This window comes from Oryx dammah, unplaced genomic scaffold (assembly GCF_014754425.2).
Source record: "Oryx dammah isolate SB20612 unplaced genomic scaffold, SCBI_Odam_1.1 HiC_scaffold_19, whole genome shotgun sequence".
Lineage (NCBI taxonomy): Eukaryota > Metazoa > Chordata > Mammalia > Artiodactyla > Bovidae > Oryx > Oryx dammah.
In genome coordinates, this window is record NW_024070203.1 from 28,114,547 (window position 1) to 28,139,621 (window position 25,075).

At 45.1% G+C, this 25,075-nt stretch overlaps 1 protein-coding gene across 1 annotated transcript in view; it reads right to left on the bottom strand.

Moving 5' to 3' along the window:
* Window positions 1–25,075, bottom strand: part of FER1L6 (fer-1 like family member 6) — a 171,101-nt gene that overhangs the window by 59,153 nt on the left and 86,873 nt on the right. Inside the window, exons 18-23 of the mRNA XM_040261856.1 lie at window positions 24,414–24,533; window positions 22,695–22,847; window positions 15,549–15,726; window positions 11,887–12,011; window positions 4,070–4,204; window positions 264–413 (exon numbers count right to left, since the gene is read on the bottom strand). Of these exons, the coding sequence (XP_040117790.1) occupies window positions 264–413; window positions 4,070–4,204; window positions 11,887–12,011; window positions 15,549–15,726; window positions 22,695–22,847; window positions 24,414–24,533 (861 nt within the window). The remainder of the gene's footprint in view (window positions 1–263; window positions 414–4,069; window positions 4,205–11,886; window positions 12,012–15,548; window positions 15,727–22,694; window positions 22,848–24,413; window positions 24,534–25,075) is intronic.

Below are 25,075 nucleotides of genomic sequence, written 5' to 3' on the forward strand. Positions count from 1 at the left end.
GGCTGCTCAAGCTTTGCTGGCCAAATCCACAAGGACCTTTTGTCCTGGGAATCTGACTTGCAGCACAGGGGCTCTGGGAATAGCTGGTCACCTGAGTTCTTAAATGGTATCTCCCAGCTCCCCAGAAGGAGCCATCTCCAGACACAGGACAGCAGGGAGGGCCCAGGCACAGAGTGACGGACGTGCACCTCCTGTGAAGCTGCTTCTCTGGCCGGGTAGACTAGATGGACGGCTACTGCAGCTGTCGCTTCCAGTCCACTTACCTGTAGGAGTTCAAACACAGCAAGGAGGTCCCCTCCAGAGAGGTTCCCACAAAAGATGGGGTGATAGCACAGCCTGGGGGGCTCGTAGTCCTGGTCAGCTAGCTTCACCACAGGAGCAGCCACAGTGGCACCCAGATATTCTGGCTTTCCCTAGGGCAGAAAAGATAAGAATTTTTGTCCCTGGTGGTCACCTACCTGGTGTCTCGGTGTGATTTTGTAATTAATTGTCACAAAATTGTCAGCCTCATGTCTCCCTCCTACTTCTGTCTACATGTCTCGCTGTCTTCTTCTGCTAAGCCCCTCTAGTCCTTTTTCATAGGCTCGGGGAGCAATGGAATCTATCTGGGCTCCCAGGGAAAACTCTAAGGTCATCTCAGGGGCTTCCTGGCTGAAGACCATCTTAGAGGTTATTTCTTTTTTCAGTGTATTGAGCTCAGCGGAATGAAGATAATCACCCAGGGTAGACTTAAAAGGGAAAAGGAAAATAAAGTGGCAGCACACATTCCGAAAGATCTCCAGGGCAGGGCACCACTGTGGTTGAGAACACAAGTTTGGAGCCCAGGCAAACATGAGCTGGAGACGCCATATCTACTACTTTCTAGATCTCTGGTCTTGGACCCTTTACTCAACCATGCTTAAAAAGGGGTTAAAAGTACATTGTTTTGAGAGCAAAAGTAGGGTACTGAGCATGTTCCCTGCACACAACATCATCTAAGGTGGGGGCAAACCACCTAAGGACAGAGTTACCCTCTCCCCGTATAAGGAACAAGTTTGCTCCTCCTTCTCAGGGAGCAAGTCAGCAAGGGAACCTGTTGATTCTCACTCTCCCACTGCTGCAGCAGGGGCCCCAGTAAAGCCTTGGCTGAATTTCTTTTTTAAAAAAAGGTACGTTGTTTATAGGGCCATGACGATTAATGTAATAATGTATGTGCTTTGCACAATAGCTGGTAAATAGTAAGTCCTCAGTGGCAATCCACTCCAGTATTCTTGCCTGCAGAATCCCCATGGACAGAGGAGCCTGGTGGGCTACAGTCCATGGGGTCACAAAGAGCTGGACACGACTGAGTGACTAAGCACAGCACAGCACATAGTAATATGATGGTGATTAAGAACAGCATGTTTAAATAACAGAGCGATTCTGCCCAGTTGTTCTTGGCAGTAAAAGAGTATTAGAATGGCTTTGCTTGTAAATTTCTTGAAGAACTACTTGATGGTATATCTTCCGCCTTTTCCTAGTGCCCGTTCCCAGTTCTGGTTCCACCCCAAGAAGCCTAGGGCTGGAGCCTGGGGCTGCTTTGCTGTTTATCTCAAGAACTGCTGTGATGTAAGCCCCAGGCAGGCAGGCAGGACTGCCTATTTTATTCACTGCTATGTCCCCTTGGCACAGGGCAGGCACTCATCCAAGCTCTTGTTGATCCAAGAGTGAAAGAGCTTTCACTCTTGGATAAATGACCTCCAAGTCCAAGGATAGAGCCCATACTCTCTTTGGCTGAGGCTGGGTTTTAACACCTGTGCTGCTTCATTGCCTTTGGACTCATGAACCAGCATTTGCATTCCTGGCTGTAAAAGGAAGCTTGGTGAGGGCAAAAACAAACAAAGGAAGCTGCCTGCTGATATCCAGTGGCACCATCAGACCTGTTCCTGGGATGAGTGGAGTTAGGGCAGCTGGATATGAAATGAATGATCTTCTGCATAATTATTTTGTCCATAATCCTAGCTCAGAAAAATCAACTTAAAACGAGCCCTGGAAACAAAAGAGTAAACATAAACTCAAGCAACCTGTGTGCCAAATATAAACTAATTTCCTACAGAGCTGGCGGACTTGAATAAGGGCACAGGCACTGTGTAACGAGAGAAAGCTTGAGACTGGAAGCCAGGTCCTGCAGAGTCAGAATCTAAAATTTGATCATCACCATGGGATTGTGATGGCTGCAGCCCACGGGTGTGAACAGAATCTTTTGCACGTCAACACATATCTCAAGGAAGAAAGTGCAAAAAAAAGTTCATATTTTCTTTCTCTCCTACATTTTCTTTTCCTTTAGATGTGAGAATGTAGGCTTGCTTTTCTGGACAGAGTTTGGCTTGGGGTGGGGCCCAGGAAGGCAATCAATGAATGGAGATCTAGAAGAGGGTCTGAAAAGCAAACAAAGGGAAATCCACTGTAGTCCAGTGGCTGGGTCTCAGTTTTTAATGATGACTGATTTCTGTTGTGTATATTTGTATGTGTGTGTGTGCATGTGTGCATGCGTGCTAAGTTGTGACCAACTCTTTGCAACCCCGTGGACTATAGCCCATCAGACTCCTCTCTTTGCCCATGGAAATTTTCCAGGCAAGAATACCGGAGTGGGTTGCCATTTCCTCCTCCAGGGGAGCTTCCTGACCCAGGGATTGAACCTGTACTTCCTGTGTCTCCTGCATTGCAGGCAGATTCTTTAGTGATGAGCTACCTGGACAGCCCTTGATTGTTGTTATTGGTTGTCAAATAAAATTACTTAAGATTGGAATCATATTCTTATAGACTCTATTAAAAAGGTGCTTATTTTGTGACCTTCTTTACAGAAAGTCTATATTCTAGGCACAGCAATAGAACACACATCTACTGGAGTAGGTTGCCGTGCCCTCCTCCAGGGTATCTTCCTGACCTAGGGATTGAACCCACATCTCCCGAGGCTCCTGCATTGTAGGAGGATTCGTTACCACTGACCCACTGGGGAAGCCCATAAATATACTGCCTAGCCCAAACTTACAGATGGGGGAATGGAGTCCAGAGAGTGACAAGGAGAAGCTGCATATGTATGTCCAAAGGGAGACAGTCACAGTGGCTGCTCCACTTGGGCAGGAAAGAGTGGACACAGGAGGCTAAATTCAAGTTCTGGCTGTGCCTCCAGCCAGCCGTGACCTTGAAAAGGCATTTGACCTTTCTGGGCTTCTGTTTCCTCTTCTCCAAAGCCAGAAGGGGCTTCATGCTCTCCAGTTCTCCCATCCTAATTTCCTCCTAACCTTGGATGAAGGTCGGAGCTGCCAGGTTGCTCTGAGGAGGTGAGGAGGCTTTAGGAAGGTTTCTTGCAATAACTCTTGTACTTAATATATTTGTGCTTCTACAATCTCCGAAGGAGGTAAAGACATTAAAGAAAACATTAAAACAAGCCTTTCCCTTTCCCTTTAGACTTCTTAGTTTAAAAAAGAAAAAGATTTGTTTCAGTGATTAAAAAAAAAAATCCTCCAGTAAGCTTTAGAATCTGCCCAGCATTTCAGAACACAGACATCTTTGGAGAGGAAGCAGTCTGGCTAACACCATAACAGAAATGAGATGGGGATAAATGCATTGTTTCAGGGCTTGGAAGCAACAACCAAAATAAGAAGATCCAGTTACAAGACTGAATTGGTGACAATACATCCATTTGCTTCCAGCCAGGCAGATCAGTAAAGACCTTCTGTTTTCAAAAGGCATGGACTTTCTTTACCAGCAGCAATAGAATATAGAGCCCACTGGGGACTGGGGAAAACTGTGGGTGGCCTTAATAATTATATTCCTAAAGAAATGAATGTTGATTGAACTTTTATGAATCAGATCCTATTTTAATTGTAATCTAAAGGGTAATCTAAGCAAAAACAAAACAAAACAAAACAAAAACCCATTAGTAAAACAAATGATCGTCACCGATTTCCCTAGTTCTGTAAAATCAGTGTTTTTCCCAGATGAGGACTGCGTCCAGGCACCATCCCAGGCCGGATAAAGAAAGGAAGGTGGCTGAAAACAAGAGTGTTTTTGGTGAAGCCGGTCGGGGCAGCCCTGAGACACTCACCACCGCATCACTGTCGTACAGCTCCACCACCACTAAGGGCGGGGATTCTGCCAGCTCCTTCTGGTCTCCATGCAGCACCAGGTCATTGAACAGGAGCATCTGGTTCCAGGTGGGGGAGAGGGTCTCGGGAATGACCTGTAAGGTGGGGCCAAGAGAAAAGCCAAGGCTCATTCGATCGAGTTGGAGGGGGCTCTGGGAAGGGTAAAGAGGACATATCCTTAACAGCATTGCTCACTTGATCAACACTCAAGCAACAAAGGAAATTAACATACTACTAAGTACCTGATGCTAGGCTTGCAGACTCCCTGCCCTGGAGGAGCTTACCTAAATTTCATGAGTAGTACCCCACCTGATTGCCACCCTATTTGCAAGCACGAGTGTAAGAGTAAAAGTCACTCAGTTGTGTCTGACTTTTTTGCGACCCCACGGACTGTAGCCCACCAGGCTCCTCTGTCCTTGGAATTCTCCAGGCAAGAATACTGGAGTGGATTGCCATTTCCTTCTCCAGGGCATCTTCTCTACCCAGGGATTGAACCTGGGTCCCTGCTTTGCAGGAGAACTCTCTACCATCTGAGCCACCAGGGAAGACATTTGCAAGCATAATTCCAGCTTAATCCTCACAGTAGTGCTTCCATCATGACACCAGCTACCCTTCCTTGAGCATGTACTGTGTGTTGGCTGCGGTGCATTACATACACTGTCCTGCTCAAACTTCCCAACAATTCTGGGAGGTGGAAACATAAACCAATGCTCACTTGTCCAGAGTGATCATGTGGCAGAACCAGGATTTAACCTGGATCCTTTGGCCCAAACCGCTAACTTCATCCATCCTCACCCAGTAGATGCTAATATTATCTCCATTTGGTTGTTCTTGTTCTGTCATGTCCAACTCTTTGTAACCCCGTGTCCGCCAGGCTCCTCTGTCCATGGAATTTTCCAAGCAAGCATACTGAAGTGGGTTGCCATTTCCTCCTGCAGGGGATCTTCCCGACTCGGGGATCAAACCTGTGTCTCTTGCATCTCCTGCACTGGCAGGCAGATACTTTTACTACTGTGCCACCTGGGAAGCCCAGGGAAAGGCTAAACTGAGGATGAAGGAGATTTAGTGATTCTTCATTTGTTAACAAATAAAATTGTGTCATCAAATACTCGAAAGCAGATTCTCGAGTTAATATTCCTGTGGAATTCTACTGCTGTTGGCTACTTAACCTGACTGTATTGAACTGACTAGGGTCTTCAAAATAATCCTTACCATTTTGCATGACATCATTCTTTCCTCCATAGCAAATTGTGACAGTGGAAATTAGCTGCACCCATTATGCAGATGGGAAACGGAAGGACAACCAAACTACCTAATTTGTCCAGAACCATGAATGTCTCACCAGAAGTGGCTCAGAGCTCCCTGCCAGGCCATTCAAGCAGTACCTTTAGAAGGTAGGGTGTGATGGACTGGCATCCTCTATTTTATTGGATGTTTGCAAACTTGCCAGTGTCACAGAGCTAGAAGCTAGGCCTGCTTGCAGGATGGGTGGACTTTGCAACTAGGCAAAAACTGTTGCATTCATACTTGAGTACTGGAAAGAGGCCACAGTCACAGCCTCCCAGGCAGTTCAGGCAAATGGACAGTTTCACAGCATAATGCAGACCACACAGCGGCTGCTGGGTCCTGAGGAAATTTCCACTGCGCGCCACTCTTTCTAGGAGGGATTAGAGAGAGCCTCTGGACGAACTAACTAACTGCTCAGGCTCCAAGGTCCAAATAAAACTGTCATCTCAGAGTTTTACATCAAGAGCCATTTCAAGTCACGGCCTTAAATCATTTGCACTGTGATCACGAAATAATATTTTTATGGCTCTTTTTTATGTGAGCCATAAAAGTATCGCGCATTCCACAACTTCCTTCCTCGCTTTTTTGCCTTTGGAGTATTTTATGCCTCTCACACAGTGAGGTTTTGAACATTATGTTCCAGAGAAAATCTTAATTCTTTGGACAGGAAAAGAATGGCTTCCACCAACTCACGAACAGAAGTTACCGTTGCAATGCTAAGTTCCCCTGTGAAGGAGACTGACATCACAATAACCATGTGTTTTCAGGTTGTTTTTGAAAATAAAAATGTGATCATTTTTGCAGGCTGCCCCCAAGAGAGTGATACCAAAGCAATTTATGAGTCTCACAGCATCTTTCCTACAGAAATGTTCTGATGGCTTCCTTGGCACTTGGGGCTGTAATTGCCACTTGGTAAGATTCCAGAGGCTAGCATTCAATCTTTCATTCATTATATATCTATTCCTTCAAAGTGCTGGCACGGTGTCCAGTATCACATGGCATCCTGTGCTGAGCAGGTGTTCGATAGCTACTTGCATGAACTAATGAGTGGGTATTGGCTTGTCCCATGAGTGAAAGGACATGTGGCCACCTTTGAGAGGTACTGAAAGGCTCACCTAAGCAAAAGTACATTCTCCCACTTTGTAACCAGGAAGGGTTAAATTTAAATTTACACTGGATCTGCTTCTTTGACTTTAACCCTTTTTTGTTATTATAAACATACATAATGGCTTGCTTCAGGGACGTAACCTGAGCCCTACACCTGGCAAGGACTCTAAGGAAATGAAATTAACACGTCCCCCTGCCTGAGGCTTGCCATTCTAGGGGCTATTTGCAAAGATTGAATAGTCTTTTTACTTTGTTTCCTCGCCTCTCCCCATCTCTGATCCATAAAAGCACCTGGCAACCAGGCCCTGACAAGATGGTTATTTTGAGGTGATAGCTGCCATCTTCTCATCAGCTGGCTCAACGATTAAAGTCTCTTCCCTGCCTCAACCCCTCATCTCTAGGATTCACTGACCTGTCATGCAGCGAGCAGAGCCAGCTTGGACTCCATAACAACTTCTCTGCCAAGGTGAGCACAACTCACCTCACTTTCTCAGGGCTTCCTTCAGAGGTTATGCTTTAAAAATTGGTTCAATGACATTGCTGGAGAGATTCTAGTGACACTGAAGTTTAACGCAGAAGTAGAAGGGGACAACAGAGAATGAGATGGTTGGATGGCCTCACTGACTCGATGGACATGAGTCTGAGAAAGCTCCGGGAGCTGGCGATGGACAGGGAAGCCTGGTTTGCTGTAGTCCATGGGGTTGCAAAGAGTTGGACATGACTGAGCAACTGAACTGAACTGAACTGAAGTTTAACTCTTTGAAGAAGGAGTGAGATGTCATGGATGGAGTGTAGCTTTAGTCTCAGAGACACCCCTACAATGGAGCCCTGGTTTCACCATCCACCTATGGCCAACTTGACCAGGTGATTCAGCCCCTCTGAACCTTAGTCTCACTCACTTCAATGGAGTTAGTACCTACCTTGTAGAGTTGTTATGACCATCATCTAAGATAAACGTATTAAGTGTCTGGCATACAGTAGATACTCAATAAGTGCTTACTGCCCACCCCAATCAACCCCAGCCACACACATTTATAAATGAGTGAATATTTATTGACTACCTACTGCATGCCAGTCTTGGTCACTGGGTAACTCGTGTCTAATAAGAGACCACCTGTTCCTCAGGACTCAGCGTCCACCTGATTGTTTGAAATCCCAGCTTCCACACTCCCCACCTGCTAAGATCCCCGTCCTTCTCCTCCAAGCTCCATCTTAGCCACGCAGTCTTCCTCCCCTTCTGTCCCCAAAGTCTTTCTCTTTGGGAGCCGTCTCTCATTCATTCCCTTTACTCTATCACCATAAGATTTCCAAGTTCCATGTCCTTGGTGGTGTCTGGAATAGCTGGCTTCCCCTTCTGAACTTTTTTATACCATTAAGTCACATATAAGGGGCTTCCCACGTGGCGCAGTGGTAAAAAATCAGCCTCCCAATGCAGGAGATGTAAGAGATGTGAGTTTGATCCCTGGGTTGGGAAGGTCACTTATGAAGGACTGGCTGCAGAACCCATCCTTCAGAGTCAGTTTTCCTGGACCAACACATTCAGACACGTGCTTACAGGTGAATGGTGGACCAGCTCAGCTATGACTGTAGGGCCCCCCAGCTCAGCCTTCTCCACCTTGAAGAATGCAAGAGCTGGGCATGTCACACAAAGACTAATCCTACGGAGGCAGCACACACTGAAACAGGAGAGGGAATCTAGAAACCTTTCTTTTTTGTTTTTTCAGTTTTCTTTTTTTAATATAAATTTATTTATTTTAATTGGAGGCTAATTACTTTACAATATTGTATTGGTTTTGCCATACATTAATATGAATCCACCACAGGTGTACACGTGTTCTGCATCCTGAACCCTCCTCCCACCTCCCTCCCCATCCCATCCCTCTGGGTCATCCCAGTGCACCAGCCCCAGGCATCTTGTCTCATGCATCGAACCTGGACTGGCGATTCATTTCACATATGATAATGTATGTTTCAGTGACATTCTCCCAAATCATCCTATCCTCTCTCTCTCCCACAGAGTCCAAAAGACTATTCTATACATCTGTGTCTCTTTTGCTGTCTCGTATACAGGCTTATCATTATCATCTTTCTAAATTCCATATATATGCATTATTATATTGTATTGGTCCAAAATGGAAGCAGAGTGGTTAAGCAAAATGACTTTGGAATTGGACCAACCTGAGTATCCATCTTGGCTCTACAGGTGTTAGTCACTCAGTCGTATCCAACTCTTTGCAATCCCATGGACTGTAGCCCACTAGGCTCCTCTGTCCATGGGATTCTCCAGGTAAGAATACTGGAGTGGGTTGCCATGCCCTTCTCCAGGAGATCTTACCAACCCAGGGATCAAACCCAGGTCTCTCTCATTGCAGGCAGATTATTTACCAGTTGAGTTCCCGGCATAACTTGGCTCTACCACCTTCTATTAATAATTAAAGAGTCTCCAAGCCTTACCTTCCCCATCTGCAGATAGAGGACACTAACAATATCCTAAACCTTTGGGCTGCAGTTAGATGTAAACAAAAATGCATATAAAAAGCTTAGCATTGTGCTTGGCACAGAAGTAGTTTTCAGTAAATGACAGTTATTATTATTATTAATAAAAATTAGGTACTTGGTTCAAAAGTGTTAGGTAGGTAGAACAGGGAAAAGGAGTCCAAAATGGCGGTGGCTACAAAACAAGGAAGGGAAAAGCCCGCTAATATGAAACAAAAGAAGGTCTGAGGACCAGAGTGAGGACCTCAGGTAAAACAAACAACACTCCTGGCTGGCCCAATTTACATAGGACAGGCCCAGCGGGCGCTCTTCTCCTCGTGTCTTTAGATCGACGTGCCTTCACGCCTCGAAGATGGATTTTCCTGCTATCTTCTAAATAAAATAGAGCTGTAACGCTGAGCTGTAACACTGATTTGTCTAAGAGCTATAACATGGTCCATTCGAGACCTGAGAGCTATAACACGGTCTATCCAAGACCTGAGAGCTGACATGCCAAGGGGGCTTTAATGTCCGTCACTCCAAATCTTTGTTGTGACGAGACAAAGAATCAAGGAACGTACACTCACGTGAAAAAAGTATGAAGGCAAAGTCCAGGATTCAACAGAAATTGTTTTCCCTTTCAAATGATTATTTGGTAAATAAACGTCATCTGTCCCTTTGGGAAAAGAAGTGAAACTGTTAGTGACTCAGTCGTGTCCTGCTCTTTGCGACTCCATGGACTGTAGCCCACCAGGCTCCTCTGTCCACGGGGATTCTCAGGCAAGAATACTGGAGTGGGTAGACACTTCCTACTCCAGGGGATTTTCCTGACCCCGGATTTGAACCTGGGTCTCCTGCATTGCAGGCAGATTCTTTACTGTCTGAGCCACCAGGGAAGCCCTTTGAGATGTGAGTCTAAATCAAATGAAGAGACTGTACAGAGATGCAAAACAGAAGGAGAGTTACACGTCAGCTGAGGGAACTCACTCAAACCCACTGCCCGCCCCCTCCACCCTCCAGCCCTGAGATCACCTCGGAGGACCTGGAACTCCAGGCTGTGCAGGCAGAGAAGGCTTCCAGGGGCCCCCCTTTTGAGAATCTCCCTTGCTTCTGGTGGCAAGCCTCAGTGGCAATATTAACAAGCAGTTACCCAGGAGCTGTTATAAACAAGACACTATCCTGGGTGATGCCCCCTCTGGGAGGCAGATACAATACCACCATCCCTTTTTTACGGCAACAAATACAGAAATGAAGAAACTGAGGACAAAGAGGATTTTGCTTAAGGTCACACAGCTCATAAATGGAAGGGCTCAGGCTTGAACTCAGGCACTAGGGCTCTCAGTTCAGTCGCTTGGTGGTGTCTGACTCTTTGCAACACCATGGACTACAGTATGCCAGGCTTCCCTGTCATCACCAACTCCCGGAGCTTGCTCAAACTCATGTCCATCGAGTCAGTGATGCCATCCAACCATCTCATCCTCTGTCGTCCCCTTCTCCTCCTCCCTTTAATCAAGGGCTCTAGAGTCGATACTCCTAATCGCTATACTACATAATGCCTCTCAAAACACAGGGAAGAGAAAGGAGTCTGAAATCTTCAGGTTTTCATGATTATTCACTAAATGAGGATGAAGTCACCCTCCTTCTGAGGTCTCTCTTGACTTTCTTCCCGGGCAGAGCCAACCCTTCTCTCCAGTGGCTCTTGGGGTCCAGTACCATGGGGTTTAGCATAGTGTACCCAACTCATCTGCCAAAGAACTGCCCAGCCCCACACCCAGATCCTACACTGTGCATGCTCAGAGTCTGGTGCCCCAGCTCCTCCGAGTCCAGCCTGGGAGCTGGCACAGATCAAGTGCTCCTCACTCCTCTGGAGCTGGTGAAATGGACAAGATGCTAGTTCATAGGATGACCTCAATCTGTGTTGTAAATCAAAACACATTCTCCCAGGTTACGGCCTCAATTTGGAGAGAAATGTCAGCCCTCTTAATATAAGCCAATGGAATGGCCACTACTTATCAATCTCTTTGTACACTTAACTTTTTGATTCTTCTCAACAGTCCTATTTTAAGAGGATGAATGAAGGTTTAGTGAATAAAGGCAGCTGGAGAGCAGATAAAATAGAATGTAAGCTCAGGGCTCGCTGTGTCCTAATTCTGTTTTAACTCCCAGAGTTAGGCAAAGCCTTTACTGAGCTCCCCTCCCTCAAAACAGTGAATCCTCAGAGAACAGAGTAAACCCTTAGAGAACATGATCTCATGAGAAAAGCAGCCTGTTGGACATGTGCTGATTAGGGCCTCTTTTCACATGTCAGGACTCGGTGCACAGGAAAAGAAGAAACCAGAGGAAACAGGTATAGATCCATCTCCTTGAATCCTCATAGCATCCATCAGGAAGCAGTATTTTCTAGAGACACTGAATTGCAGAGGGGTTAAAAGTGTGCCAAGACCCCCAGCTGGAAATACAAAGTCTAGGGCTTCCTGACCACAAAGCAGGAAAGCTTTCCTCCCCACCGAGACCCCTCAGTAGAGACTACAGCACAAGCCTCATGCCGATTGCACTATTTTCTCGTTCATTCGTTTTCCCACTGTGATGGGCATTGTGCCCATCACTCCAGGAGCAGCTCAGGATGCCAGCTTCCTTCCCTCCTCATCCCTCTTTCCTCCCCCAATCTGCCTTTGCTTCAGGTACTTGACCTCTTGGCTTTAGGACAACAGATCATATTGGATCAGTAGACCTTCCCCATATCTGTCCTTCCTTGCATCCATGTTTTTGGGTCGAAAATACCTACACATCTAGAGACACAAGTATTTGCAATGTGCCCTGTTTTGTTTTTTTTTCTCTTTTCTTTCCTGGGGCCTGCTGTGGCTCAGCAGTGGGCTGCAAGGAGAAAGGAGGGGGCTTCCCTGGTTACCTTTGTGGTCTGGCAGTGGGAAAGGAACGTGACCTTAGCAAAAGGGTCTGAGAGTCCATTGCTATCAGCTGCGATGAGGCCCCGGGCTTGGTACATGTGAGCTCTCAGCTGAAAGACGTGACGATCTGTGGACAAATAATGGGAAAGGGTGTATATTAGTGGGCTTCTTAGGAACGGTGAGTGTGAGTGGGTGGGTGCCTGTGTGTGCTGTGTGTCTGTGGGTGCATCCAGAAACAGATGAGGGAGACCACAAGCAACGACAGCCGCAGAGACCGAAATGGGCACAGGGAAGATGGGGGAAGGGGTTGTGGTCATGGGTACTTTGGCGACAGGCATTCTCCTTGCTGCTCTCACCACATTTTGGGTTTTAATCTTCATAACAACTCATGAAATATACATCAGTATCTTCATTTTCTACATGAGGGAAATGGCTCACAAAGAGGCTAAGATACATTTCCAAGATTGCACAGCTAATGCCAGAGCCCGGATTTCATTTCTGTCAGGTTACAAAGTCCAAATCTCTTTCTGAAATATCATGGTGTTTTGAATCTATATGCAAAATGGAAACAGATTCACAGATATATTAATAGAAAACAAGCTTGTGGTTACCAAAGAGGAGAGGGACAGAGGGAGGGACAAATAAGGGCCATGGGATGAACCAATACAAGCTACTATGTATAAAATAGATAAGCAACAGGATATATTGTGCAGCACAAAGAATTATAGCCATATTATTTTATAATAACATAATGGAATATAATTCAGCAAAAATACTGAATCCTTATTCTGTACACCTAATGATATAATATTGTAAATCAACTAGACTTCAACTAAAAAATAAAGTACCATATTTTATCTCTTAGTAATTCTCCTGTTTCCACTGGGGTGTGTGTGTATAAGAAAGGGATGATTCCACAAATTGTCTTTGCTTCCATAAACTCAGTAAGGGAGGGGAATTTGGGGGAGAATGGATACGTATGTGTGGCTGAATCCCTTTGCTGTCCACCTGAAACTATCACGGCATGGTTAATTGGCTATGTGTGAATGCCTGCTGAGTTGCCTTAGTTGTGTCCGACTCTTTGTGAACCTATGGACTGTAGCTCACCAGGCTCCTCTCTCCAGGTAAGAATACTGGAGTGGGTTGCCATGCCCTCCTCCAGGGGATCTTCCTGACCCAAGGACCGAACCCGTGTCTTTTACGTCTCCTGCACTGGCAGGCAAGTTCTTTACCACTAGTGCCACCTGGGAAGCCCAATAGTCCAGTATAAAATAAAAAGCTTTTAAAAAATAAACTCAATAAAGTTTTGAGCCGTCCATCCACCATTCAGCCAGCCAATAGCATTTTGAGTGCCTACAGTGTACCAGGTGCAGTTCTGGCCTCTGAGGATTCTGAAGCAGCTTAAAGGGCCCCCACCCTTGGGGAGCTCCAGGGAGGAGGCAGATGATAAGCCAAGTACATCAATTCGTGACAGGAGCCGGGGCTGAGTGTCCTGCAGGAGATATGGGCAGAGGACGTGGGAGGTGAAAGGCAGGAGTGAGCACAGCTGCTTGATGGGCTGGGCAGCAGAGAGAGGGCTGCAGGCAGGGGGTGGGCAGACCAGGGGATGGTGGGGAACCCCAAGGAGGAGGTGACTTAATCATATTCCTTGGTCCATGGACTTCATGATCCTTGACACATGGCTTCTCTTGTTTTTTATATTCATCTGTTGCCTTTAACTCTCTTACACAACAGAGCTCCTTAAAAGGGACAGTAAACAAAGAAATGTTCAGCGGATGGTTTAGGAATTTCCTGATTGGGGTGTGTCAAGAGAGAGCCCACGTGTTCCTTAATAGGCTGCATCAGTGGCACATCTCTCAGCTAGGAGGGAACTTGAGAATGGCTCATCCCCTGAGAACGTCCGCCAGCTCCCCCCGAGGTGGCTAAACCCCTGAATGTCAGCAGAGCCCCCAGTGCAGCCATAGACAGGACCGTGCACAACTCCAGGGGGCGACATGGTTGTAGTCTAGGTTTTTGTTTTCCTGAAACCTTGAGTCTTACCAGCTCTGTTCCCTAGACTAGAAAAGTGGCTTCCTCTTTGCTTTCATGCGTGGTCCACCTCTGGGCTATGGCTCGTTTTCCACGTGTGGTTATTAAAGACACGTCTTACGGGCCCCTCAGAGGGCCAGGATCAGCTCTCACTCGGTTCGACATACCCTCACTAGTTTTCCCACTGTGCCTTCCATGCGGCTGCTGCTAAGTCGTTTCAGTCATGTCTGATTCTGTGCGACCCCACATACGGCAGCCCACCAGGCTCCCCCATCCCTGGGATTCTCTAGGCAAGAATACTGGAGTGGGTTGCCATTTCCTTCTCCAATGCATGAAAGTGCCTTCGATATGCAGGGGCAAACTAATTATTGGTATTATTGGTTGAATGAATATGTTCTGAAGCATTAAATGAATGAAGAGACCAAATTCTCCAGGAGGTGTGGAAGGCGGCCAAAGCCATCAATGTCTGGGTACAGCAGAGAGAGTTTATTAGGTCACCCTGTGAAAAGAACATGCTTCAGAGGATCAGAAAGCTTTGGGAAAAATCTCTCCTCTCCTCTGAATTGTGAATAGGTGGGACAGCAAATATGTCCAGGGTCATTACGTACTTTGTACATATATGTCCAGCAAATATGTACTTTGGGTCTCTAGAGATAATGTCTATAAAAATAAAAAGATAACTTGATGTGGATGTTTTCACCCAAAGATGAAAACTCTCTAACGACAAGATGGGAAGCAATGGAAAGAAAGAAGAGTTTGGAGATAGTTTACTAGCTGGGTAAAGTGAAAATGTTACTCACTCAGTCATGTCCAACTCTTTGCAACCCCATAAACTACAGCCCGCCATGCTCCTCTGTCCATGGGATTTTCCAGGCAAGAATACTGGAGTGGGTTGCTATTTCCTTCTGCAGGGGATCTTCCCGACCCAGGGGTTGAACCCCTGTCTCCTATGTCCCCTACGTTGGCAGCAGATTCCTTACTTCTGAGCCACCTGGGAAGCCCTTGCCACTGAACTGTACAGTTAAATATGATACAAAGAGTGTGTTTTATATTATGTGACTTTCACCACAATAAAAAAATGGAAAAGAATTATGTGAAAATGTAAACATGATGGCACTCATTGAAAATATCTGTGTAGAAGAAGGGATTACATAGACCATGCTGAGTTTATAAAAGTAGCCCAAAACCAAAGAAACACAAGTGACCCCAATGATATCAGTTCCTATCGGGTCATTACTGGAAAATGTAAATGCCTGCTCTTTTGGGGTCAAAACCCTAATGCCATGTAAAAGAAAATCTGCTTAAATTCCACAGATCCTATGAACACAAGAATTTACTGATGTTTCTTTAAAAGACATCTTTTGCTTAAAATACAAACTCAATCTATATCGTCCACCTACAAAGAAACTTATTACACTCTATGCAATGAGAAAAATGTGTACTCTAGATATGCTGAATGACTTCATTCTTTTTAAATGGACATCGGAAGGTCAGAAAGAAAATTTACATATTGTATTAAGAGAGGCAAATAAGTTGACCCTGTGCAAGCAACTCACACATTTCACCTCTCCTTACTGCTTTCTTAGAAGCCCACCAGAGACAGCTCATGACCCTCTTGGCCCAGTGGGCATCATACCTTTGTAGAACAGATTGGCTGGTGGCTGATGGGTGCCAGCCACTTTGGAGGACATTTCTGCTTCATAGCCTGCTGGCAAGTTGTTCAAAATGGCGCTAGAGTGTTTGGTGGAGCCCAGCCACAGGTACACGTCAATTTTTGCTTGTACTGACCAACCAGCCGGCCGTTTTCCAGGAAGCTGGGAAAAGGTTACAAGGAAGATTGCCTCATTAGTAGGAACCAAATGGGCCTCACTCTTTGAGCTCCTTCCCTGGGGCTCGTATTAAAATGAGACCAATGACCCTAATTGGCACAACACACAATTTTAGAGAAGGACCCAGGTTTAATGGGCCCTGAAGCTTAAACAGGCCTTGCATGAAGCACTTCCAAGTCCTGGATCATTTAAACCTAACAGGTAAGTGTGGTTATTGCCTCTATTTTAGAGAGAAGAAAACTCGGGCTCAGAAACACTAACTATAATAAGTTCCTAGTATAACACAGCTCTTTTTTTTTTTTTAACTGAAAGAGTATTCATTTTACTGAAAATCTTCAATGTCTTACACACCAAACATCAATAGGCTTAGCAAAGCTTTTTGTATCCATCATTGGCTTATGCATCATTCATGAAGAAAGTGTCCTGGATCCAATTAACTGCCTAGCTGATCTGAATCTTTTGGGTTACTCAGGTAAGCCATTTCTAGTGGCTGAGATCACTCAGCTTTTCAGGGACAGAGCCAGGACTCAAATCAGGGGAGATGAAATCAGATCTGGGCTCTGGACCATGAACCCACACAGACTGCCTCTCCCCACACTGAGCTGAAATATCCCTTCCCAGAGCTTCCAATAGCCCAGTTTCAGCCATAGCCTCTGCCTCTTTGCTTCATTCAGAAAAACTCAGATGCTCCTTCCATAGGTCAGGCCCCTGTGAGCTTGTAGGAACCTGCCTGCCTTATCACACCCTTTCTACCTGGCTGGTCACCTCTCCTTCCTTCACCCCTTCTTCACACAGTGTGATTTCAAATTCCCTCACTACCCTGTTTTCCCTCTTTGAATGTACTCAGATTTGAATTTGTATGTTTATGTGTGTACTAGTTTGAGTGGTGTGTATACACAATATACATGTTGTGGATGGGTGCCTGCGTGCTCAACATGTGAAGGACACAGCTCAATGCAGAGTGGCTCCTTTATTTCTCCACCACCGGGATTAGGGGATCCCTTAGGTCGGGAACCCCCTGGAGAAAGAAATGGCAACCCCCCTCTAGCATTCCTGCCTGTAGAATCCCATGGACAGAGGAGCCTGGTGGGCTACAGTCCATGAGGTGCAAAGAGTCAGACAGGACTGAGTGACTAAACCATCACCAGCATCCCATCTAGGGAGTCCCAGGCCCCAAACTCGGCCGTCTTCAGTACTTCTGGCCAGGCCTGCATTCTGAAAGTGGCCGCCTCTCCAGACTGTTGACCTTCTAAGTGCCTCTTCTGCTTCTCAGGTGTTCCCATCAATACACAATTCCCTTTCTTCTGCACCACTTATTTTCCCTCGAGAGTCACAAAATCCCACTAGGAGAGGCTACCACTTGCTCTGAAAATTTCCCAGGCACTTGTGGAAAGCCCGAGAACCCAAATTGCATCTGGTTGTTCGCCTGCCTTCCTATCTTTCTCTGTGAGTTCCCCAGGAAGATTCTAAGCAACCCAATTCAGCAACTGCCACCAGGTGTCACCAGACCTTGCAGAGGGAGCAGGGCCAGAAGGGCATCTCAAGGACTGAGAGACAGTCTTGGGTCTCTCTTCCAAGAGCTCACATCTAGACAAGGAGGCTGACTTGCATTCACCTACTCATATACAAAGTCAGGTGTAAGAGAGAAGATGCCATTGGACCAGAGAAGAAGCAGCAGGCACTTCCACCGTTTCTTTAAGACTCTCATATTCCGTATCTTTGTATGGTGACATATCATAACTAGACTTAGCATAGTGACCATTTTGAAATGTACAGAAATATCAAATCATTACGTTGTATAACAGAGGCTAGCATAGTATTGTAGGTCAATTTTACTTCAAAAACAAACAGAGAAAAAGAGATTAGGACTTCCCTGGTGGCGCAGTGGATAAGAATCTGCCTGCCAATGCAGGGGACACAGTTTCGATCCCCGGGCTAGGAAGATTCCACATGCCTCAGAGCAACTGAGTACATGAGCCACAACTACTGGTTAGTTAGCCACAACTAACTGCATCCTGTAACTCCTGAAGCCCGCGTGCCTAGAGCCTGTGCTCCACAACACAAGAAACCACTTCACTGAGAAGCCTGTGCAAAGCAACGAAGACCCTGCACAGTCAAATAAATACATATGTACATAATAAAAAAAAGAGAGAGACCAGATTTATGGTTACCAGAAGCAGGGGGTATGCGAGGGGGATTGGATGAAGGTGAAAGGGTAGAAACTTCCAGTTAAAGATAAATAAATACTAGGGATGCAATATACAACTTGATGAATACAATGAACACTGATGTGTTACACATGAAAAAGTTAAGAATCATAAGAATTCTCATCACAGAATTTTTTTTCTTTAATTCTGTATCTATATGAGGTGATGGATGTTCACTAAATTTATTATGATAATCATTTCAAGATATATGTAAGTCAAATCATTATGCTGTATGCCTTAAACTTGTATAGTGCTCTATGTCAATTATAGCTCAATAAAACTGGAAGAAAAAAAAAAGACTCACATATTCCAGTGGGTTTTAATAAGTACTTTGGGGTTGGATCATAGAGAAGGCATCCCAGGAAGAGGAAAGTGCCTGAACAAAGCTACAAGAGCAGGAACTAAGAATGGTGCTAAGGGCTGATGTTTACTGAATGCTTGTTCTATGCCAGGGATGGATCTGCTGAAAGCTTTCAGCAAAGAAAGAGCTGAAACAGAGAATGACACAGACGAGGCTGTAGAATCCTGCTGAGTATACGGAGGAGTTTATTCTTTAGGGAGTAGGACGTCATTGTTTATTCAGCTTTAAAAAGACAAATAAGGTCATTTTGCTGTTAGTAAAGAGAACCATAATTGCAACTCAGAATTTTTAAAATTATAAGACAAATAACTCTCCATTCATCACTTCTACAATAATAATTGTTATTGTTGTTTGACTCTTTGCAACCCCATGGTCTGTAGCCCGCCAGGCTCCTCTGTTCGTGGGATTTCCCAGGCAAGAATACTGGAGTGGGTTGTCATTTCCTTCTCCCAGGGGATCTTCCTGACCCAGGGATCAAACCTGCATCTCTTACAGAGCAAGTGGATTCTTTACCACTGAGCCACCAGGGAAGCCCACAGTAATAACGGTAATAGTTAAAATGTGGTAAGCTCTTGTTCAATTCAACAAATAGCTACTGAGAGCCTATGGTTATTTTGTTGTCATAAAAGCAACAAAAACATCTGCCATTTGGATCCATCACAGGCCTTCAATTCACAACAGCAGGATTTTTGTCATATCACAGTGATGTCCTCAATGCCTAAAAGAGTACTTCATACCCAGGAAGCACTCAGTAAATATTTGTTGAATTTTCTGCTTCTTGGTCTAATGATAATATTTTCCATGTGCTGAGCACTTACATTGACCCAGGCCCTGGTTGAATGTTCCTACACACAGAAGGTCCTATTCAGTTCAGTTCAGTTCAGTCACTCAGTCGTGTCTGACTCTTTGCAACCCCATGAATCGCAGCACGCCAGACCTCCCTGTCCATTATCAACTCCTGGAGATTACCCCAACTCAGGTCCATCGAGTTGGTGATTCCATCCAGCCATCTCATCCTCTGTCGTCCCCTTCTTCTCCTGCCCCCAATCCCTCCCAGCATCAGGGTCTTTTCCAAAGAGTCAACTCTTCGCATGAGATGGCCAAAGTATTGGAGTTTCAGCTTCAGCATCAGTCCTTCCAATGAACACCCAGGACTGATCTCCCTTTAGGATAGACTGGTTGGATCTCCTTGCAGTCCAGAAGGTCCTATTACTTGCATACTATTAACAAGCCATAGGCTATCATTCATCTTCATGATGACTATAAAACAAATTCTTTCATGCTGTGTATTTTAAAGATGAGGAAGTGGAGGTTCAGAGAGGTTAAGACAATTGTCCAACATCACAGAGCAAAGCAGGAATAGAACCAAGACTTAACCCTGTTCCACCTGGCTCCAGAGCCCATCCTCTTAGGCCTCCTCACATACTGATATGTGTATCCATGCATGTGAGTTGCCTGGAGATCTGGTAGAATGCAAATTCTGACTCCAAAGGTGTGGGGTAGGATTTAAGATCCTGCATTTCTTCCTATTAGTGCTGATCCTGTTGACCTATGGACCACTATTTCAACGAATAGCAAGACTCTGCATTTACTATATTGCATTGCCCCAAGCCAGACTGATATCCCTTGCTTAAAACAAAAACACAGAACATCCTACATCTCTGCTGCTCTGAAGACAACCTGTATGTGTGAATCATGGTTAGAACCTAATGCTCAGCTAATATCTTGTGCTGTTATACAAGGACCATGACCACATGCCTAAACTTTGTAGGTTACACATCTTTTTAAAAATTCCCTGGTGGCTCAGTGGTAAAGAATCCGCCTGCCAATCCAGGAGACATGGGGTTAGTCCCTGGTCTGGGAAGATCCCACATGTCATGGAGCAACTGTGCCTGCACTCCACAACTACTGAGCCAGTGCTCTGGAGCCCAAGAGCCACAACTACCAGAACTATGGAAGGCCATTGGTAGTGCCGTAGAGCCCATGCCCTGCACCAAAAGAAGCCACCATGATGAGAAGGCGACACACCATAACCAGAGAGAAGCCCCATTCTCTGCAACTAGAGAAAAGCTCACGCGGCAACAAAGCCTTCTCTGGTGGCTCAGACGGTCAAGAATTCACCTGCAGAGAGAGACCTGGGAGACCTGGGTCCGATTCCTGGGTTGGGAGGATCCCCTGGAGAAAGAAATAGCAACCCACTCCAGTATTCCCTGGTGGCTCAGAGGGTAAAGCGTCTGCCTGCAATGCAGGAGACCTGGGTTCGATCCCTGGGTCAGGAAGATCCCCTGGAGAAGGAAATGGCAACCCACTCTAGTACCCTTGCCTGGAAAATACCATGGACGGAGGAGCCTGGTAGACTACAGTCCACGGGATCGCAAAGAGTCGGACACGACTGAGCGATTTCACTTCACTTCACTTCCAGTATTCTTGCTTATATAACCCCAAGGACAAAGGAGCCTGGCAGGCTACAGTCCATGGAGTCGCAAAGAGTCAGACACAACTTAGCACAACAATGACCCAGCGAAGCCAGAAACTAACTAAATAAATTTTTTAAAATACACACATTGAACTTGCAAGACAATGCAGTCTCTCACTTAGGAATCCAAGTTGTAACTCACGCAACATCACTGAGCACCTTCTGAGGTACGTTTAATTTCATGTGCATTTCCAGCCTTGGCTGTGTCTTCCTTGCTCCCCCTTCCCCAGTCTCTAGTGAAATGCCAACTGACTTACAAAGAAGGGTAATCATGGCCAGTCAGAAAAAGGGAAGAAAGATGGTCATTCACACAAACTGTGTTGAAGTTAGCCCATCAGTATTAGTTAAGAGAAAAAATGTTTGCTTTGTAGAGACTTCACTCTGTGGCAGGACCCGGAAGGGTGTTGGCAGCCACCACTTTCTGCTGCATCCTGGGAAAAGCATCACCAGCTCAATGGACATGAATTTGAGCAAACTCCAGGAGATGGTGAAGGACAGGGAATCCTGGCATGCTGCAGTCCACGGGGTCACAAAGAGTCCGACACAACTGAGAGGCTGAACAACAATAAAGGAAAAGCTAAATGGAAAGCTAGAGGCCTGAAAAGAAGAGATGGGAATCAGGGCTGTGGAGCAGAAGCCAGGATAGGGGTGGAAACAAGACTGAGAAGGGATGGACTCAGCATTGACACGTGTCCCAGGGAGAAAGAAAAAGAAGATTGGGCGCCCCCCTCTGGCAAGTGCATCCAGCTCCTCTCGTAGGAAGAGCTTGCTTTGGGTAATGAGTGTCCTTTTCTGAGACTGAAACTGGAGAACTCTGCTTCAGAACACAACTCTGGGTGGTGGATGGGGCTGAGCTCTGCAAATTCTGTTCCAGCATTTTTAATAGCATTGTGAATATTAAATTAGGGAGAAAGAAAAATCTTGGAACAGGAACAACGGAACTCTGACTGCCTTTCCAGGTTTACTATTCCCTAGCCATGTCTTCAGATGATGTAGTTTTGTTTCCCCTAGATTAATATTCCCCTAATCTGGGATCAGGGCTTCCCAGGTGGCTCAGTGGTAAAGAACCTGCCTGCCAAAGCAAGAGATGCAAGAAATGCGGGTTTGATCCCTGGGTTGGGACGATCCCCTGGAGAAGCAAATGACAACCCACTCTGGTATTCTTGCCTAGAAAATCCCATGGACAGAAGAGCCTGGAGGGCTACGTCCATGGGGTTGCAAAGAGTTGAACACAACTAAAGTGACTTGGCATGCATGCACACAAGCCTTTGAGACCACTCCTTCTCTATGTTTGCCCAAGGCCACTTCTGGAATAGAAATTTCTTTGTAGTAGAACTAAAATACCCAAGGTCTCCAGGAAAGGCTTAAATCTTGATTTAAAGACAGTAGATTCTATCCAGAGATTGTGCCTATAACCCACAAAGGGTGCAGGGACCCAAGATGAAAAGACTATCATATATCTACAATGTAAAGTCATCAGGAATCCTGAACTAGTTCTGTGGAATATCAGCCTCTCCTCTTGTAATTTTCTTTGCAATCTAGTTTAAAGATATAGATGAACTTGTGAGATGATGCCATGGATACATTACCCAAGAGAAAAGGTAGAGAGGAAACTAACAGAAAAATGTTCATCCTTCCCAGTAATCAAAGAAGTAAAATTTAAAATAACCTTAGAGTACATCCACTAGATTTAAAACAAAACAAAACAAAAAAAAAGGAAAAATGGAAACTATTAGGATGGTCTACTTAAACATAACTTGAATCAAGAAGGGGCAAGATGTTCTAGTTGTCCTCGGATTTTTGAAAGTCTTAGTGTTGAGTCATAAATCTGGACACATACGAGGAATTCTGTGTAACCCAGGAAAAACAGAGATTTCCTGTCTTTGAGTCAAAAATAGTACAGACTTACTTTGAGGAAATGAGTTTTGATCTTCCCGCAGTGTTGACCCATCTGATCCCCAATGGGGGAATAGAGCAGGTCCTTGGCGGCGATGCGGGCATACGCCACCCTCTTGTTGTTGCTCAGCATCCAGATGAAGACGTCAGGGATGGTGTGCTGTGGCTGTCGGGGCAGAAGGGGTGGATGTGATAGGTGGGTATTTACATGGGCATTTCCAGGGTTCTCCTATACCGAAACAACCCCCTTCTGCAAAGGTTCTGTGACTTATACTGTCTGGGTACTGAGACACCTGTGCAACCAAGCAAGTTAAGTACAGCTTCTTTGAGAAAGTCTTAGGTCATGGAAATCCCATACACCAAACTGCTCATCACACTTTGACGATACACAAGTCAGATCCATGACTTGGCATCTTTGCTCATCTACTTTTCTCCATCTGCAGAACAAATACATTCTATACTTTCCCATGGAATTTTTTCTTTGCATTCTTGTAAGAACAATTTAGTTTCAAGCAGTGGACCTCCTAGGAGCCTGGTAACATTTCCAGAACATTCAGATGAAAAAACAAAAATCCATGAATGTCCTTGGATGTCTTTCCATCTTCAGGAAGGAAAAACAGTTTTACAAGGGACTTTATACCTAAAATATGATTGTTAAGTATTTTCACTCCATTTTAGGTGTTTGTTCAGGAGAAACTGCATTAAATTGTGTGGAAAATTAGACTTTAAAGTTGAGCTAATCAAGATAAGAATTGCAGAATTCCCTGCCAAGAGACCCATTACATAGTGAGTGTTTGAAACGCACATTTCTGAGCCAACATAGCTTCCAAAACTAAAGGGAAATGTATTGTCATAAACTAGCTTTTGACATCCTTGGACTGTAAGCAGATGCTGTTTCTAACCCCATAACTGGTACCCTTCCTCTCTTGACATGGAAACAAGGACACTCATGGGAAGGGTTTCGAGCCACAGGGTTGTTTAGTCACAGCCCTGTTTCAAACGTTCTGGGTGCTTATTAAAATTCCTGCATTCCAAAGTGACTGTCTCAGGGTTTTTTACGCTTCCAGGGAATGACTGATTTGCAACAAGAAAAACAACTTTCAAGAACAACAGAAGCCATAAATCTGTACCTCTCCCCGAAACCTTTGCACAGGAAACCTGGTTTTTATAACAGAAACAAATATGAGGACTTTGTAAAGCTCATTCTGGTTGTCGCCAGAAGATATTACTTACAACTAATTTTTTTTTCTTCTTTTCCTGCTTTTTTTTTCTTTTTTTAAGCTTAAACTTTTTTTGGTATTGGTGTATAGACAATTAACAATGGCTTACAACTAACTTTAAAATGAGAAGATTTGTTTTAACTTTTACTGAACATGAGCTTCAATTTCAGTTTTCTTAGTTAAAAATCTATCAAAGTTCTTGTGCTTATTTTGACTTTTCTTGAGCCTACTAAGAAGTGTGGTTTTTTCTGTTTGTTTTTGTTTTAGGAACATGCTTTTTATTTCTGCTGACTACTCAGGTTTCATTTTAAAAAAAATCCATAAAGTCATACATGTTTGACTTAATTTAAAAACCTCCCTTCTCACCCTTCAAATGAATACTGCCTCCTCAGCTCAGCAGAACTTGAAAGAAAACACAGCTCCATCTTTCATCCTTAGCAAACATTCAAACCCCCCAGGAAGGCATATTCAGGTTAATCTTTCAAATGAGCTTTGCCTGTAGAGTTGATTACCTCATCCACAAGAAAGCGGATTTTTTCCACAAAGTTTTGGGCTGTCTGGATCATTTCTTCAAGAGATAACTTTTTCTTCTGCTGCTGAGTGAGCCCCTTGGCTTCCTTGGCTATCGCCTCCTAAAACAAAACAGGAGTCGGTGTAGATCTTTCTAGAAATCTGGTTAAGAAGCACAGTCAAAGTGCTTGTAAGCTCCACACTGAGCCATCATGAGGGCAGTTTCAGAGTCTGCACGCTGCCCATTAAAAGAAGGAGGTGGCTCAGACAGTAAAGAATCCGCCTACAATGCAAGAGATCTGGTTTGATCCCTGGGTTGGGAAGATCCCCTGGAGGAGGGCATGGCAACACACTCCAGTATTCTTGCCTGCACCCTGTGGACAGAGTCTGGCGGGCTACAGTCCATGGGGTTGCACAGTCAGGCCTGACTGAGCCACTTTCACTTCAGGAATATGGAAAGAGGGAATATTGTTTCACCTTCATTTGACAGATGAGAAGCTGAGGCCAAGAGAAGTCAGTGTCTGATGGGGTTCCTGGCGCATGGCGGGTGTTAAATAAATGTTTGTGGAGTGAGCAGACGAGTCAATAAGTTGGGGACAAGCACCAAGTACCTACAGCCTCGTGTTCCCTGCACCCAGGGCCTGGCACCTAAGAAGCCCCTGAT